General features: G+C 43.2%; 1 protein-coding gene across 10 annotated transcripts in view; it reads left to right on the top strand.

Moving 5' to 3' along the window:
- The window catches only part of MAP3K4 (mitogen-activated protein kinase kinase kinase 4), a 154,248-nt gene that overhangs the window by 36,832 nt on the left and 98,571 nt on the right, over positions 1–18,845 (top strand). For 2 of the 10 annotated variants that reach the window (XM_082404519.1, XM_082404522.1), the window contains exon 1: positions 9,854–10,147. The exons of 1 other annotated variant lie outside the window; for it this stretch is intronic. In XM_082404519.1, the coding sequence (XP_082260645.1) occupies positions 10,008–10,147 (140 nt within the window). In that variant the 5' untranslated portion in view covers positions 9,854–10,007. 7 more of the 10 variants (XM_082404516.1, XM_082404520.1, XM_082404518.1 and 4 more) reach the window with 6 other exon arrangements.

Raw genomic sequence — 18,845 nt, 5'->3', positions numbered from 1 at the left:
TGATTTATATGATATCTAATATAAATACATCATAACATAATATTTATACAATAGGTTTATATCACATTTATATGTAAATATTAATTTTATTATAGTATAGAGATATTAATATGTATAATAAATATACAGTATATTTTATAATATTTATAATATACTTGTATTACTTATATTTAGTAACAAATATAACCCAGGAATTTGTTGAAAAAATGCCTGAGTCCTAACCCAGGGGTCTAATTCACTGATTCCTGGGTGGGAACTAGTGATTTGCGCTTCCGTATAGAGCTTGCAATGCCAGTGGCCTAAGGATCCTGCTTGGAGAAACACAAAGCTAGGATGTGCCAACCTGCTGCTACCCCCCTCCTTCCTCCTGCTTGTCTCTTATTTAGCTCTCAGGGCTGGACTTGGTGAGTCCCTGTGTGATGGTTAATTTTGTGTCAACTTGGCTGGGCTGCACTGTCCACATACGTGGTCAAACATTATTCTGGATGTTTCTGTGAGGTTTTTTTGGGATGAGATGAACATGAAAAGTGGTGGATGCTGAGTAAAGCAGATTGCCCTCCGTAATGTAGGTGGGCCTCGTCCAATCAGTTGACACCCTGCAAGGAACAAAAGCCTGCCCTCCCCTGAGCAAGACAGAACCCTGCCAGCAGATGGCCTTTGGATTTCGTCTGCACATTGGCTCTCCCCTTGTCTCCAGCTTGCTAGCCCACAGCCTCTGTAATCTTGTGAGCCAATTCCTTAAAATGAATCTCTTATAATATATATATTTATACATAAATATATATGTATCCTATTGGTTCTGTTTCTCTTGAACCCTGACTAATACACCCTGTGAGAATCTGAACTCACCTCCTTTTTACTGCAAAGCATATGCCGTCGAACCCCACGTCAGAGTCTCTCGGTGTAGAGAACAAGGCCCGACCCCACCAGAACCACCCAGGAGCCCTAGAAAATGCAGGTTCCCAGTCTGCATCCCTAGAGACACTGACCCAGCAGGGGCTGGGTGGGCCCTGAAATCTGCACTTACAGAATACTTGGTTATTTTTTAAGCATAGGACTCAAACTCATTTCAAAATGTGAGTTGCACTAGTGGAGAGCGTGGTGAATGACACAAAAGGACATAAGAACCAATCCTTCTGGCAGGGAGTTTGCAATTCAAGTGAGGACTTTGATTCTGGAATATTTGGGGAGTGACAGGAACCACACTGACCCACTGTACTGGATTGAATAGTGTCACCCTAAAATTCACGTCCTTCCTGGGAACCTCAGAATGTGACGATATTTGGGAATAGGATGGTTGCCAGTGTAATTAGTTAAGATGAGGTCATCGTGGAATAGGGTGGGCCCTTTATCCAATATAACTGGTGTCCTTATAAGAAGAGACACAGAGACAGACAGACAGAAGACGGCCATGCGATGACAGAGGCAGAGATTGGAGTGATGCTGCTGGAAGCCAAGGAAGGCCAAGGACTGCTGGCTGCCACCACAACCCAGGAGGGAACCGTGGAACGGATTCTTCCCCTGAGCCCCCCAGAAGGAGCCAACCCTGCTGACACCTTGACTTTGGACTCCTGGCCATCAGACCTGTGAAAGAATAAATTTCTGTTGTCTTAAGTCACCCAGCTGGTGGTACTTTGTTATAGCGGCCCTAGGAAACTAATACACCCACCCACTGCAAACGACTAGAAAATTGGACAAAACATATCAAACAGTTGTTTGCAGATATTGGATAACTGGCAGCACAGGCCTACTATCCATGGGGAAAGGTACATAAATGGAGTAGGGCGGCACCCATGTGGACAACCAGTGCAGTCAAGGCTAAGCTGGAAAGTTCTGTGTTTGGGTGCCTGGATCCCTACTCGTCGGCACCTCCCGTGGAGTCGGCAGCTGGTTATCTAGACTTCCGTCTTCCCACCTCTAGCCCATGCAGGGTTGTTCCGACTGAGCCCTCGGTAAATAAGTGAGGCATCCTCCTGGACCATGTTTCCCAAGCTCATCCTGCAGTTGAAAGTTTGGAGCTGTAACAGTGGTTCTAACCCTGGCTGGAATTTAGAATTACCTGAGGAATCTTCTCAGTGTATCGATGCTGGGGCCCCATCCCAGACCAGTTCAACTCAGGTGTAGGAGAGGGGCGGGACCCTAGCATTAAGGTTTTTTAAAACCTCCCCAGGAAATTCTGTCATGCAGCCAAAGAGGAGACCCACTGATCTGTATCTTACTTCCCAAACTGTTTTGAACAGCCCTCCTAAAACCGAATGTAAACAGATGCTTCTTCGTGTAGGCATCTTATAAGTTATTCCTCTACCGTAATGTAAGTGCATTCATCCTCGAATTCGCCCAAGCAGGTGGATGTTTTGTTTCATGGCTGTTGTTGTGTGGGTGTCCTCCCAGCCCACTCTGGACACTTTTCCTTAGAGGAAACACAGCTTCCTGATGCCCCAGCAGTGATTTCCTGGAGTGGCTGTAGGTCCTCCTGGCCACTATGTGCAATCTGGTGTATTAGTTTCCCAGGGCTGCATGACAAAGCACCAAGACCGAGTGGCTTCAAGCAATAGACATTTATGCTCTCACAGTTCTGAAGGCCAGAAGTCCAAAATCAAGGTGTCTGCAGGGCCATGCTCTCTCTGAAGGCTCTAGGTGAGGATCCTTCCCTGCCTCTTCCTGGCTTCTGGTATTTGCCCGCCATCGTTGGCTTGTAGATACGTCACTCCAATCTTTGCCTCTATCATCACATGGCCTTCCCCCTGTTTCTCCACGTCGCCTTACCCCTGTGTGTGTCTATCTTTGTGTCGATTCTACTCTTCTTATAAGGATGCCACTTGCATTGAATTAAGGCCAATCCTACTCTGGTAGGACCTCATCGTAATTTACATCATCTTAAATGCATCTGCAAAGATCCCATTCCAAATAAGGTCACATTCACAAGTGCCAGGGTTAGTACTTCACCATAATCTTTTTGAAGGACACAATTAACCCTCAACACCAGGATTACCACATGCCTGCTGATTGCACCTGGCCAGTGAGGCTTAGTTATCTTTGCTTGAAATTAACACCTCCATCTTTTCTCGTGGTCATTTTCTTTCAGCACAGGTCTGTTGGCTATCCAAGCAGAGCGCTCTATCCTTGCAGTTCAAAGTGTGGTCCACCTTCAGGCAGCATCCACAGCACCTGGGAGTTTGTTTGAAATGCAGATTCTCAGGTCCCACCTTAAACTCACTGATTTGGGAATCTGCAGTTTAACAAGATCTCCAGGTGATGCATATACACGTCACATTTTGAAAGTGCTCTAAAAACCAAAGACTCACCTTCCTTTTACACTGTTGAATGATTCTGATTGCTATGAACACATAGTGTCCTTTGTTTAAATAGGAATGAACCATTAAACATTCTTTTCTTAAATACCTTCTAATTATATTTTGAAATGTATTTGAAGTAAAAATGTTCTGAAGTTATGATTTCAACTTCTCTGATTAGTTTAATCAAAACTAACCAAATCTGAATTATCAAGTGAATCATTGTAAGAAAAATCTTCCAATGGAATTATCTCCAGCCTGTATCACCCAAGTCTGGATGGAGTGAGGGAAGAGGATGATTACTCTGGAAATTTTTTTTAAAAATTTTGTTACCATTTTGGAGGAGAACCGCAAAATAGCTGTTCTCAAATGTCAAACGTTTATTTTATGTAGCCCTAGCTAGAACACTGTATAGATGTATTAGGGAGGCACTTTGGGAAGTATTATAAACAGTGATTTCCTAAGAATGAGTTGTTAAAATACAGGATAGAGTGCCTTATGAAACTGGGACACTTGTGATTGATGATGAGAAAAATCTTGCTCTGAAAAGACAGATTAGGTAGCTTCCAAGGATGTTTCCAACTCAAGATTTCATGTTGTTGCAAAACTACTCTGAAACTGTAAACTTCAGAAGGATGGCTCTTTACTTTTTGGAACTTATTTCTGGCCTTTGGTTATGAGTCCATTGCCTTGAAATATTTCTAATGTGCATCAGAGTCATAGCTCAATAAAAATCTGTGTTTTAAGCTCCATTTCAGTATTTATCCTGACTACTATCTTACTTCAACCAGAATAATGTAAGAGCTTTTTATTTGTTGGTGTGTAAGTGTATAGACGCAAATAGCCCAAAGCGCCATTAAGATGGTCCGCTGTCAATATAAGAATACAGGTTATTTCTTTTCTTTCTAATACTTTTTGTCACTTAAAACCTCACATGATGTGAGTTAACATTGCTTTTATGCCTCATACTGAATGTCTATTTTATATAGTTTTTCTTCCTTACTTGTGTCTACTTTGGTTGTCTCTCTTCACAACATCTGTTACCCTTTAAAAAATCTGCCTTTTGATGCTTCTTAGAGTCTATTTATACCACAGTAATTGTTACCTTAGGCTTATTTCCCCAATTAGATCCATCCATCCATCCATCCAGTTTATTTTTTCAACAGACATTTTACTGAACATGTACTATGTGTAGGATGTTATTCTAGGTGCTGAAGATACAGTGATAGCAAGAAATATTGCCTGCTCTGGAGAACGTCACAGGGTAAGAAATACACGTCATCAACCAAATAGGAGATGTAGGTAGTGCTAAACTAAGGGTTTGCCCGAGATGTTATGGGGGCCTTCAGGGGAGCGCCTCACTGTCAGGGTAGGGCAGGCTGGTGGTGGAGCTCAGAGAAGTCTTCCCAGAGCGGGTGGGAGGCCCCTGAACTTCATTTGGAAGGAGAGGTGACACCGCCACATGGCAATGGGGAGCAGGAGCCCCTGGTAGAGGGTGCGGGAGCTTGGCGCTTGTTCCACACAAGCTCCGAGCGCTGGTTCCGGGCTGTGTGCAAAGTCTACGCCTCTTGATTTGAAGGGATCTGAAAATAATTTAGGAACTGCAGCTTCACAATTCTCTAAAAGTCACACCTGGATGTCTGAAAGAGAAGAGAAAGGATGAGAATCAGGCAAGTTCTGTGGCCGTTTTGGTGGGGAAATGACTGAAATGTTTGGCCAGCAAGAAGAGCGGGCTCTCTCAGAGATTTCATTTTTTTAAAGCCACCCATTCCTCGCAGGATCCTGGAGAGGTGGAATGAGAAGTCAGAGCAGAGATGAGACGTGGGCACTCCTGACGTCTGCTGCCTGCGCTTCCTTCTGGAAGCTTCCAGGAGGAGGGCTCTTCACCGTGTGGATTTCCGCTAATGCATCTCTCACCCTTTAGAGTCCGACTTGTTCTTTGTTGGAGGCCACTTCCTTTCCCTTAATTAGTTTCATTCACAGTATTCTAACCATTGAAAAAAATAGCGAGACTAATGTTTTGTCCTTTGTTTAATGAATCAGAGCTGGCGGGGTGATGCACTCTCTTTAGATCCTTTGTTTGCACAGAGAAGCACCTCTGAAATAAGGGATGATTTGGGTCCTGGTGGAGAAATAAGAAAAACGGTCAAATCACCTCTCAGAAAAAAACCAAGGGAGATTTTATCTAACTTGCCACTATTCAAAAGAGAAAGACTAAACTTAAATGTTACAAGGACTATTTAAAAGTGTGGCAACTAATTATCCTTTGTATGTATCCAGTTTTTTGTGTGCTTTACTAGTAGGTAAAAATAGATGCCATAGTATCATTTTGGGAAAAAAAAAAAAATCCATGTATGAAATGCCCAGTTTAGTTTTTCCTTTCTTGGAGTGAGGTTTTTATTGCTCTGTCACTGAGTTGGCCTTTCTCCGTGTGTGCTGCAGTGAACAGGAATCAATCCCCTCTGGTCACGGGCAGATTGGGAGGTTTGTACTCGTGTCTTTCTCTCTCTGCAGAGCTGCTAAGGAACCACCAGAGAGGAGAGGGCAGGGCTGGCGAAGAATCTAGGTGGAAAGCTCACGGATACCATAGGGAAGGGAGACACTTATTCTAGGTAAAGTACAGCCCCATGCTCATAATAATTAAAAACCTACAGCCTTAGAGGTTTTGTTGTTTTGTTTTGTTTTTTTTAAACAAAGACATAACCCTATTTACAGCATAGCTTGAGCACACTCTTTTTGAATTATCTTGTCACAGAACCATAAAATTAACTTTCTGCTAATACACTAGCCTTGATAAGATGCTAAGGCATTATAATGCTGCCCTTAACACGGATACATATGTAGATATAGATACACAGACAGATGCATATCTATACCTATGTTGGTTTAAGGCTTTATCATAGTGGTAGGATGTGTCAAAATTGGGCCTGAAACTAGTGGTAAGCAAAGTTAAGAATGTTCTGTAGCTTAACCTAAACTGGACCTTTGGTAAAACTTTAATCTGGCTTTTGTAACTCATTTTAAAGTAAAGAAAGTTAATAAGGGCTATGTGAATTCAGTCTCGAGGACAGAGTGAGAGGCAATCCTCTGAAGATCTTTTTGCCATTGTTTTTAAGAACATGATTAAAGGCAATGAGATCAGCCACATGCTAAACGGTGATAAATTTAGAGACAAAAATCTAATTATAATAGTAGTTCATTAATGTTAAAAAAAAATCCTACTTTCTGAAAGCAATAATATTTACTGAGTTCCTCCGATGTTTGGGGCACCCAATGAAGCCTTGGTCCCCTCCCTCCAGGACTGTTCCCGTGGTGGTCAGAGGTCAGTGGTGGATGACAGAAGGTGTCTGTCCCGAAGGGGTGGACACCCCAGCAGAGAAGGAATCTGGGGGCTGGAGGGAGTGAGGGCTGTGAGGGCCTGGGCGGGGGCAAAAAGTCATGCACTTTAATTGAACATTTAGTACCAGTTAAGTAGGGTTCCTACACATGAAGCCTTACCTGATCAGCTAGCTGTAAATTTGTTTGGTTCCTGCTGAAATAGACAGTACCCTCAGGTGGAAATGAAAACAAGTCTCCCTGACGCTGGTCTGTGTTGCTGAGTGTTTCTGTGGCAGGTGCATGTGTGTGTCTGTCCCCTCAAAGTCAGTGGTCAAAGCTGGTTGAATACCAACATCGACGAATACATGGTATAGTGTTATTTAGAGGAGAGGGATCTGTTTGATTCTGTAACATGTAAAGCTTCTAATATGTCTTCCAAGAAGGATTCTGGCTCAGAGGATTACAAAGGAACATTAGGAAAACTAGAATTACAGAAAGCTGGGAAATACTTTGCGGAGTTTTCTTCACACAGTGGCCTTGAATTAGTGTGTAAAGAATAGTTTTTATTAAGATGAAATCAGTTTTTCCCTTTTGAACAACTATTTTTAAATCACCATTTGAATGGATGCCAATTCTTAGCCTGCAGGAGTGCCCGCATCTTGTTCCTGCCCTAGGGAGAGCGCGTCACCAAGTGAGAGGTGGCCTCCGAAGAAGCAGGCACGGCTTAGACTGGAAAGGGCGGGCCAAGTGGAAAGGTAGGACCAAGTGGAAAGGTAGTGTGATGGAACAGAACCTCCTTTTGCACAATCCGAGTAGCAGGACCAGGTATGGAGCATGTGAAGAACTCAAAAAGGTCCAGTAAGGACTTTATTGTGACAGCAACGAGATGTCAGTAAAATAAATTAGATAAGAGTGACATGTTTAGATCAGATTCAGAAAGGCTATTGTGGCCTGCAGTGTGAGAAGAGGTTGGTTGGGGAGTGAGCACTCCAACAGGCAGGGAGAGCTGGAGACTGTCACGATTATCCAGGGAGATGCGACAGTGGTCTGAGCTAGCTAGCGAGGTTGGAGAGAAGTGAATGGATTCCAGAGGGAGGGAGAGTTTGATGGGACTTGGACCCATCAGTCAGGGGCTGAGTGGTGGTTGTTCAGAGTTCTGACTGGGTGAAGGTGCCGTAGCTCATCAAGTCAGAGAACACAGGGAAGGAGCGGGTGTGAGGTTGGTGTGCGTAAGAAGGAAATAAATTCAGATCTTGAAATCTGGAATACTGAATTGCAGAAACGAAGTGGCATAGAATAGGAGGAGAGCAAAAACAAAAAAGGCTGATACAGGACACAAAATTAACTTGAATGAAGACAAAATTCACAGCACTTAAACTGAACACTTAGTACTAGTTAACGTGGGTCTCTACAGGCCTTACATGATTAGTTAAGTGTAAATTTGTTTGATTTCTGTTAAAACAGTACCCTCAAGTGGCAATTAAAACAACAGCAAACCATACATCTCTCAAATGCTGGTCTATACATCAAATATTATATATTTACAAGCGGGGAGACCTGAGGACAGGCCCCAGGTTGACTGTCTTCAGGAGTTATTTGTGAGCTATAACCGATTCAAACTATTACAATACTTAAAGATGTGTTAGTGAGGATAAAGTTAAGTGGTTTGGTCATACCACTGTTTCAAAAGAAAATTTGAAATTCAGTAAGTAAGAAGTTATCACAATTTTCTTTTGAAATAGTGCTATGACCAAATCATTTAACTTTATTCTGACCAATCTGTGTAAAATAGCATTGTCCCCTCCAGCCTCTTCCCAGCTTACTTTTCTCCATAGCAGTTATCACCCACTGATATGCTAAGTATTTACTTGTTTGTTTTTCTTCTGTCCTCTCTCTTCCCCTTACTCATCTAGGATGTTATCTCTACCAGGAAAAGACTTTGTTTTGCTTACTACTATATCCCCAGCGTCTAGCTTAGTTCCCGGCACATATATGCATTTAGTAAGTATTTGTTGAATAACTCTTTTTGAGTAAATAAAATGAATGTCAATTTGGAAATTCAGCTCTATCAGGTCATATAATGATAGACTATCTTAATAAAGAAAATAGACTGAAAAAGTTCTTAAACTACAGAGAAATTTCTGTAACGTACTTTGAATGCACTATAGCTAATTTCACACATATATGTGAAATACACGAATATGTATATACAGTATAATGTACTTATGAATGCGACATAGCTAACTGGCCTTTAAATATAATCATATTTAAACTTTTCTATCTTGGCCACTTTTCTTACCAACGTTTAATCAAAACGTGTATTTTACATATTCAAGCTCCACCAAACGAGCTCTTGAAAACCAGTGCATTTGAATGAATAGAAATGTACTTAATTTTAAATGATACTGTTTTTGAATTAACTCTGGACTTCACCTTAAGGGAAAATTTGTAAATATTTGCAAATTAAAACTGTGAAGTCTCAGATGCTCTCTGAGTAAATGAGGCGGTGATATTTCAACAGTATTTTTATAACTCTGAAATAATCTTTAGAACTGTTTTCTTTTTTCTTTTCCTTTAGTGTAGGAGCACTCCAGCCCGAGTTTCTGGAAGATCAATACCCCCTCTTGTGATCCAGAGGTTAGAAGGTTAGATCAGTGTTCTTTCCCGCCCTGTTGATAGCAGGGTAACTTTAATGTTCTGCGTTTCCAGAGCCTCTGTTTACACAGTCTCAGAACCCTGAGTCTTGTGTGTGTGTTGAAGATTGCTCTTTCATCGGAGTGCACCCCCGGGCCCCCAGGACTCACAGGTCTCCCAAAGCCTCCACGCCCGCGTGTGAGCTGTGAGCGTTACATCCACCCCTGTTTCTGAGGATGGCATCTACGTTTGGCGACGATCCTCTTGCTAAAGTTCACAAAGCACTTAAAAGTCAGGCGTCGCCGCCTAAGCCAGGCCGCGATGCCCTTCCCGGGGCCCTCGGTGCACGCCCCACGCCGACCACCTGGGAGCACCGGCGCGCACAGCCCACCGCACACTCCCCGCGAGCGGAGCCAGACGGCGGCGGCGGCGAGGCCCGGCCCCCGGGGCAGAGCGCCGCTACCCCAACCTGCTAGCTGTCTGCCGCCCGGTCTCCCACGCCTCCACTCCTCCCCTCCCCTCCCTTCCCCGCCGGTCCATCCCGGCGCCCGCCGCCGCCTCCCTGGGAAGCTTGTCCCTCGCCGCCCGCCGTAGCCCGGCGCTGCCCGGTCGCCGTCTCCAAGATGGCCGCGGCGCGAGCGGCTCCTGCGGCGGGCTAGAGGCGGAGGCGGAGCCGAGTCACTCCTGCACTCCGGGGCTCCGGTCCCCCGCGCCAGGCTGCAGCTTACTGCCCGCCGCGGCCATGCGGGGCTCCGTGCACGGATGAGAGAAGCCGCCGCCGCCGCCGAGCTGGTCCCGCCGCCCGCCTTCGCCGCCACTCCCGCCGCCGCCATGGAGGAGCCGCCGCCGCCGCCGCCGCCGGCGGAACCCGAACCCGAGCCGGAGCGCTGCCGGGCGGCGAAGTGAGTGGGGCTGCCGCGGCGGGCCCGGCGCAGAAAGCGGGTCTCGTCCTGGCCCGAGCTCGGTCGGGGGCCCGAGGGGGCGTGGGGGCCTCTGCTTCCCGCCAGGTGGTGCGGGAGCGTCCAGGCTGCCGGGCCGGAGGGGCGGGGTGCAGCCCTGGACGCAGGGCACGGCGGCCGGGTCGGCCCAGGGACCTCTGCCGGGGCGCCGCGGGTCCGGCCGAGCGCTCAGCCCGCCGGCCCTCCCTGCAGCTTCGCCGCGCGCCGGGAATGCGGCGGGGCGGGAGCGTAGCGGGGGCGCCCCTGGTCCTGCCGGGACTGGGACCCCCCCCTCCCCTCCCCCTTCCCCTTCCCCTTCCCCTTCCCCTTCCCCCTCCAAGGCTTCCGAACCGGCGCCGCGCTGAAACTACGCCCCTCGTTACTAAGCGAAAATGCTACCTCCCCTTCGCCCCCGCTCGAGTAAAGAGGTAGACGCTCGTGAAGCAGATGCACACTGGCTGTTTCCCCTTCGTTCTCCTCCTGCCCTCCGTTTGTCTCCCCCCGAGTGTGCCTGCTGTCTCTCCTGTGAGACACTGCATCTAGGCTGTGCAAGCAGGTTGGTTTCTCTTTCTGAGGGCCCTTTACCGGCCGTGAGTAGTAGCGTTGTGCAGATTGTTGCTCACACGTGCACATCAAGTGAAGGATTGATTTGTCCAAAACTTTGCTCCCACAGGGAGCCCTAATATGGAACTTTGGTACCCAAAGCATTCGTTGCATTCTGTTCCCTAGGGGCTCTATTAATGAATTCTTATGGCATTTTTCTGATCGGGAGATGAAATTCACCATTACTAAGAATTTCCCTCTTATATGCCTCCGTTTGTATGTTCAAATGCCCTCTTACCCCTGTCTTTTGCATCCCAGTGTAAACTTGCAAACTGCTGCCCCCTGTCCCCTGTAATGAAAATATTTCCACGTCTCCTCTTGCATCTTGCTGTCTTGCTCTGTAGTTGCAGGAATAAGGGAGTTAAGTGTCCTCTTTCTTTTTCCTCCTTAAAGAAATTTTAAACAAAGTCTGCAGCTGTAGTTAGAACTGAGTACAGGAACCACATTCGTGCTTGTTATGACCCACTCGGCCCAAACAGATTTGTTTTGTTTTTATAAGCTGTGAAGAAAGTCGTTCTTCATTTTCCTTAACTCTGAGGTACTTCTGAGATACTCTTGTGAACTTTTAGGGAACACCTTCTCTAAATAATGGTACATGGTGCAATGAGAATTCATTTTGGTCCTTTGGAATACATCTCACATTTTTAGAACTTTTGTCAGAAAGTTTATCATATAAATTTGTTAGTAGATTCATACTTTGAGTATTTTGACTCCTTTAAGTTTTTCTTTAAAAATAATAATAGCGAACACTTACTAATCGTTTAAAATGTGCCATTTCCTTTGCTTCTATTAACCCATTTAATCTTGACCAACAACCTTATGAGGAACATACTATTACTGTCTCTTTTTAAGATGAGGAAACTGAGTCACAAAGTTAAGTGTTTTGTCCAAGGTTTCACAGTTAGTGCTGAACTCAGGTCTGGCTGCACATTCCCTGCTCTTAACCGCCATGAAGAAGAGAGTTGATTTCATTATACAAACGGGCAGATCAGAAGTTATAATTCTGTATAACTATAATTTGGGAAAAAATGGATGTGAACATCCTTAGGTAAAAGGAACAGAGAGAACTGCAAATGTGCTGTAAAAAATGACTGTTTCTCTAATGATAAAAAGAAACCTTGAGTTTTCAGCCAGGTTTCTGTCTTTGTTATAGTAGAAATAGGTCAGGATAATCGGCTTCATCCAACTTTAAGTGAACAGCAGTGTACGAACAAGAAGATCTTAGAAGTATTTTTCTTAGCAACATTGCAGTTAATTTTACAATAGCAAATCTGTAAAACATGACTTGACAAAGCTGTTATTTTTTCTTTTATATGCCCTCATTGTCACCACCACCTTTTTAATACACAGAGCTGACCTCTGACCAACTTACTGTAGATCATTAGTAAAAGATGCTTCAGGAGTTCTGCAGTTGTTTATTTGAATTTCTTTTACTTATGTTTTTAACCATTTTAAAGAAGCTCAACATGCATTTTCAAATAATGCTAGATGCCACATTTAACGCATAGGAGACCAATAATGTGACTTGTGCTACTAGGTTAACTGGTTTGGGGACAGACCAGAATAAAGCTCCATCTGCCATCTTTGTTCATGCACTTCATGTCGATGTGTCATTGATTAGGAAGGCTGATCTGATGCACAGGTCTTTTGTGGAAAGCAGGCCGGCACACGTTGGCCAGTGCAGCAGTGCGGCAGGTGCCAGCCCAGTACATCTGCTCAGCGCGTGCTGACGTGAGAGTTATGCAATGACAGGGGAACACAAAACAGGTTGAGAAGTGATAGTGCTCTTATGGTTTTACTGCCTGTTGTCAGTGGTGGATACTTCTTGTCCTTGTTTTTGATAAATAATTCATGATAAGGATAGCAGGTGTTATTGTTAGTGATTAAACTTAGAAATAAGCATTCCTTATAATTTCTTTTTTAAGCTTCTGGGTCAGTTGTAGGAGGATCCTGAGATTATAAGGAGAGCTTTTAAAACTAATTTGGAACAATTTACTTTTGTGATTTCTTGAATCTGCACTTAAAAAAAACACAGATCTTGTCTATTAAGGCTGATAGGAGACTCCTCCTATCTCCTGTAAGCTTTCATAAAAATGTTTATGTTAAAAATAGTCTCCTTGGGCTTCCCTGGTGGCGCAGTGGTTAAGAATCCGCCTGCCAAATGCAGGGGACACAGGTTCAAGCCCTGGTCCGGGAAGATCCCACATGCCGCGGAGCAACTAAACCCGTGCGCCACAACTACTGAGCCTGCACTCTAGAGCCTGTGAGCCACGACTACTGAGCCTGCGTGCTGCAACTACTGAAGCCTGCGTGCCTAGAGCCCGTGCTCCGCAACAAGAGAAGCCACCGCAATGAGAAGCCCACGCACCGCAACCAAGAGTAGCCCCCGCTCGCCACAACTAGAGAAAGCCCGCGCGCAGCAACGAAAACCCAGTGCAGCCAAAAATAAATAAAAATAAATAAATTTATTAAAAAAAATAGCCTCCTTGTTCTCATTTATTGGCCCGTGTAAAGTACTTGTTACCTGAAATAACTTTTTTAAACCAGTGACTTTATTTACTTTTTATAATATGGTTCTTATAAGTTCATTTGAAAAAATGGGTTTCACTACTAAAAAAGTACTTCAATATTCTGTCCCTCCTAGGTGATTTGATCTCTCCCTCTCCTTGAATGTCCCCTTGGAGCCTGCTTGTTTCAGTCTTGCCATTGGCTGTCACTTATCTATTCTCCTTAGCGAAACCCACCTTACGGTGCAGCTGCAGTCTCTCCCGGCAGCATCAGTGATGGGCGTGGCTTGAGACCCTTACTGGGGCAGATACCGTTGGCAGGGGTGGCTTTAGGCAGAGAAGCAGTGACCACACAGCAGTAACAAAGGGCTCCAGTGATAGCAGAAGCTCCTTCATGTTCTGAAATGGGGACAGCTCGTCTTTCAAGAAGGACTTTGTGGTTCCCTTTAGTTGTCATATTGTTAGAAGTTGCGTCTACTTCTTTCACGTGCGTTCTCTTAATGTCTTGTAAATCTTGTGCTGAGCCCTACTGAAATAAGGGGCTATAAAGTCTTGATTGTTTACTGGATACATTGCCTTAATAACTTCCTGTAACTTAATAATTCCTCACTCTTCAGTGATTATCATTTTTACTCCTAGCATGCTGTTGTTTTAGCCTTCGCATTTGACCGGGTGGTATGTATCGTTTATAAAGACACTTTGATGCCTCCAGTCAGTAGGCCATAGGAAATAATTTCTTTTAAAGAGAAAATGGGGGAAATGTTAGAAAAAGAGTTTGGCCAGTGACTGCTGTGGGTCTTTATAAGCTGGCATTCCCTGGGCAGCATAAGGTAAGCAAGGTCCAGGTACTGTGCTTCAGCTCCTACTTGGCTTTGTCTGTACCTGGTGGGTCAGTGTATTCTCTTGCCTGTAGAAAGCCAAAGTATAATTAAAAGATTGATTGGTAAGCATGACATCAGCTAGGGAAGTTAGTTGAATGATCTTAGTGACTAATGTTAACAGACCAGATTGGCGTGCATCCCTAACAGGCGTACCCCCTGCTTCTAGGATGAGAGGCAGGTGACAAGAGTCTTACTCTTAGGTTTTCGTTTCCCTAGACTTCACACAGGCTGTTGTTTTTTTTTTTCCTCTGGTCACTAACCTCCCTCAATTTGTTAGGTTATAGTGTGTTTGATTTTAATCTTCAGTCTTACTTTAATTAGATTATGACAAACCTTGCTTTTCCTGCTTTACTTTGAGGTATATTGTATCCTTGTCCCTTAAAGACATCTGTTTAAAAAACCCTCAGTGGTAGATTTTGACTAATGTTAAGTCTCAGAGGATCACCTGTCTTCACCCTCCTCATAATCCACTCCTCTGACCCTGCCCCCGACAAAGAATCCTTTGGCGTAGTTTCTGAAAAAGGTGTGGCAAAGATGTCAGTGGTTGGTGCTTTCATAAAATGTTTTTTGACTCTTGTGAGTATTGTGTTCAAAAAAGATCATGATGGTATGTGGTTTTTCTGGATTTGTCATAAAATTAAATTTATTTTTATTTTTTTAATAAATTTATTTATTTTTGGCTGCGTTGGGTCTTCGTTGCTGCGCGCAGGCTTTCTCTAGTTGCGGCGAGCGGGGGCTACTCTTCGTTGCAGTGCGCAGGCTTCAGTAGTTGTGGCTCGCGGGCTTCAGTAGTTGTGGCTCACGGGCTCTAGAGTGCAGTCTCAGTAGCTGTGGTGCATGGGCTTAGTTGCTCTGCAACATGTGGGATCTTCACGGACCAGGGCTGGAACCCGTGTCCCCTGCATTGGCAGGTGGATTCTTAACCACTGCGCCACCAGGGAAGTCCCCAAGTATATTTTTAAGAAAAGGATGACCTGGGTGTTATATTTTGCTCTCCTTCTTTGCCTTGTTAATTCTTCCTCCTCCTCCTGGTCTTCTTTTAAGCATTGCTTACTTCAGGGTCAGCCTTCCCTTGACCTCATACCCCTTCACTATAAGTTAGATTAAGTCCTTCTGTTCTGAGTCTTCCTAGTTCCGGTGGTTTGGCCTCAATAGCCATCAGACTCCAGGAGGGCAGGGACATGGTTGTTTGGCTCACTTTTAGGTCTCAGTTCCTGGCACAGTGTCTAATGATTGGTAGGCTCTCCACAGGTACTTGTTGGATGGAGGAGGCAGTGGATATATTGGAGGGCACAGAGGTGTTGGTACTAGACAGACAGGCTTTGAATCTTACCTTTTAATTAGTAGCCTCTGATTTGGGGAAAGTTACTTAACTTCTCTCAGAGTCAGTTTGCTCATTTGAAAATCAAATAATAATAGCACCTCCTTCGTAGGTTGTTACTAAATTAAATGAGATAATGGCCTTTTATATAAAGGGCTCAGTAATTGTTAGCTCTCTTTATTAATTTCTTTTCTTTTTCTTTTTTCATTTAAAGTGAAAAGGGAGGAAGTCCATCATAATTAATTTTCATAAAAAGCCATCAAGTATGTTTTGAGGCTAGGTACATTTTAAAATAGCTGCAGTAATCTTTATTCAAGAAACATTTGTTTTTTCTATGTCTGTTGAAGTCATAGGAGAAAGAGGATTTGGGGACCTGGCTTTTCCAAATTCCCTCTTTTGCTTCAACTGTGATTACTTTGCATATTGTTCCTAAAGGTGTTTGGAATTTTGGCGCGAGGGTCATAAATCATGCCACTAAAATCAGAAGTGTTAACACTACAGGTTGAATGACTCCTTTAGGTCATTAGGCACAGCTCAGTCTTTTTTCTCTGGAACTTCTTTTTAGTTGTTTGTTTAACTTGACATGTCTTTACAACTTAGATTACTACTGTTTTCATTTTTTTAAATGTTATGCATTATGTTTAAGAGTAATATTTTCCAAATTGGTCTAGCTGTTGCCTTAGAAAAGTGAATGAAATCACTTTTCTAAATCAGTTAGAAATCTCTCTGATTATAAAAGTAACACGTGTCAATTGTAGAAAAATCTGAAAAGTATAAAGAAGAAAATAGCCAGTCATAATCCTACCATCTAAAAATAGTCACCATTAACATTTTGGCATATTTCTTTCCTGGGCTTTACCTCTTTACCTCTGTGTGTGTGTGTGTGTGTGTGTGTGTGTGTGTGTGTGTGTGTGTATGTGTGTGTGTGTGTGAGATTTATATATTGGTTTGGCCAAAGAGTTCGTTCGTTTTTTTTCCTGTTAAGATGGCTCTAGCAGTGCTTAGTTGTCTTTAATTTCATTCCAGACAATTTTGTTAGGTTGTATTGTGACGTATACCCTAACATATCAGCATGCATTTAAAGAAAAAACTTATCAAAATTGGTGGATTTTTGTGTAGCCATTTTAATATTGCAGGTGGAAGGAAAAAAGCAGCATATTCAGCATATTATACTTTATTATTTCAAGAAAGGTAGAAACGCAGCTGACACACACAAAAAAGATTTGTACGGTGTGTGGAGAAGGTGCTGTAACTGATTGAATGTGTCAAAAGTGGTTTGCAAAATTTCGTGTTGGAGATTTCTCGGTGGACGATGCTCCATGGTCAGGTAGACCAGCTGAAGTTGATTGTTCTCATTAATTGAGAACAATCAGTGTTATACCACGAGGGAGATAACCGAATTCTCAAAATACCTGAATCAAGCATTGAAAATCATTTGCACCAGCTTGGTTACATTAATTGCTTTGATGTTCGGGTTCCACATAAGTTAAGTGTATTTCCGCATGCGATTCTCTACTGAAACGTAAGGAAAACGTTCCGTTTATAAAACAAATTGTGACGGGTGATGAAAAGTGGATACTGTACAATAATGTGGAACGGAAGAGATCGTGGGGCAAGTGAAATGAACCACCACCAACCACAGCAAAGGCCGGTCTTCATCCAAAGAATGTGATGTTGTGTATATGGTGGGATTGGAAGGGAGTCCTCTATTATGAGCTCCTTCCGGAAAACCAAACGATTAATTCCAACAAGTACTGCTCCTAATTAGACCAACTAAAAGCAGCACTCATCAAAAAGCGTCCAGAATTAGTCAACAGAAAATGCATAATCTTCCATCAGGATAATGCAAGACCGTGTGTTTCTTTGATGACCAGGCAAAAACTGTTACAGCTTGACTGGGAAGTTCTGATTCATCTGCCATTTTCACCAGACATTGCACCTTCGGATTTCCATTTATTTCTGTCTTTACAAAATTCTCTTAATGGAAAAAATTTCAGTTCCCTGGAAGACTGTAAGAGGCACCTGGAACAGTTCTTTGCTCAAAAAGGTAAAAAGTTTTGGGAAGATGGAATTATGAAGTTGCCTGAAAAATGGCGGAAGGTAGTGGGACAAAAGGGTGAATATGCTGTTCAATAGAGTTCTTGGTGAAAATGAAGAATGTGTCTTTTATTTTTACTTAAAAACTGAAGGAACTTTTTGGCCAATCCAATATATATATTACATATATTATATATATGTTTATATATATATATATATATAAATTTCCCCTCCATACATTTTATCTTTAGAAGCTACCATATCATGAGCACTTTCCCATGTTTTAAACATATTTAATGACAAACAGTATTCCTCTTTATTGGAATACTGTAATTTAACTGTTTTTGAATTACTTTGACGAGAGTGTTATAAATCCTGACTCATTCCACTGGTGTGATCTCAGAGTTGCTTAAAGAGGCCATCGGAAGCCTGTACCTGAAAGTATAATACATGGGAGAGTCCTTTTCCACAGGCCCTGAGGTGGCCCTTCTGTGTTGAAGACAGGCACCCTGGACTGTAGCTGATGCTAGATGCTTTCAGGGAAGCAGCCGAGTAAAACAAGCACCTATCCATAGGTGATGGAAACCTTAAAGTGGGATGGAGTGATTCTTATTACATAGTATTGGGGGTAATCTGTGTCTGCCAGTGGGAGCCTCTGTTGTGTTGCAACTGCCTCCTGACTCCCATTGAGTGTTTTCTGATGTTTCTATTCCAGGAAGCTGCTTGTGATCTTAATTAATTTAACTAGTCCTTTGTTGGACTTTTAGGGTGTTTCCATTTCTTTAGCTGTTATAAACAACAATGTTATGAACATTCTTTTTGGCTCAGTCTTTATGTATATCCAAGATATTTTATTAGAATAAAATCCTGGAAATGGAATTGCAATATTGAAGAGTATACCTATATATATTTTAGGTATAATCTGTTCCTCTGTAAGTACAGAATTTTACATATTGAATTATATATAATAGAGGCAACTATATAGGCAATTCACAGAATTTGATAATACAAAGATGAAAGAGAAAGAGAGGCCAATTGACCAATTAGGTGGGACCTGGTAGGTTCCCTCAGGTTTTTTTATTTTAAATTTTTGTGTAATATTTGCTGTTGTATAATATAACACAGACATTTATAATATATATATGAAATGTGTAGCATGATAAATTATCTAGAAGTGAACTTGCTCTTGTAAAGATCACCTGTGTGAAGAAAGCAGCATCCTAGAGACCCCTTCTGCCCCCCGCACGGTCACTACCCTCCTCTCCTCATTGCCCTGACACTTAGTGATATTTCACATCTTTCATGCAACATGA

The sequence above is a fragment of the Balaenoptera borealis genome, assembly GCF_965194805.1.
Source record: "Balaenoptera borealis genome assembly, chromosome: 9".
NCBI classification, from domain to species: Eukaryota; Metazoa; Chordata; class Mammalia; order Artiodactyla; family Balaenopteridae; genus Balaenoptera; species Balaenoptera borealis.
This window is presented reverse-complemented; position numbering and strand designations above follow the sequence as displayed.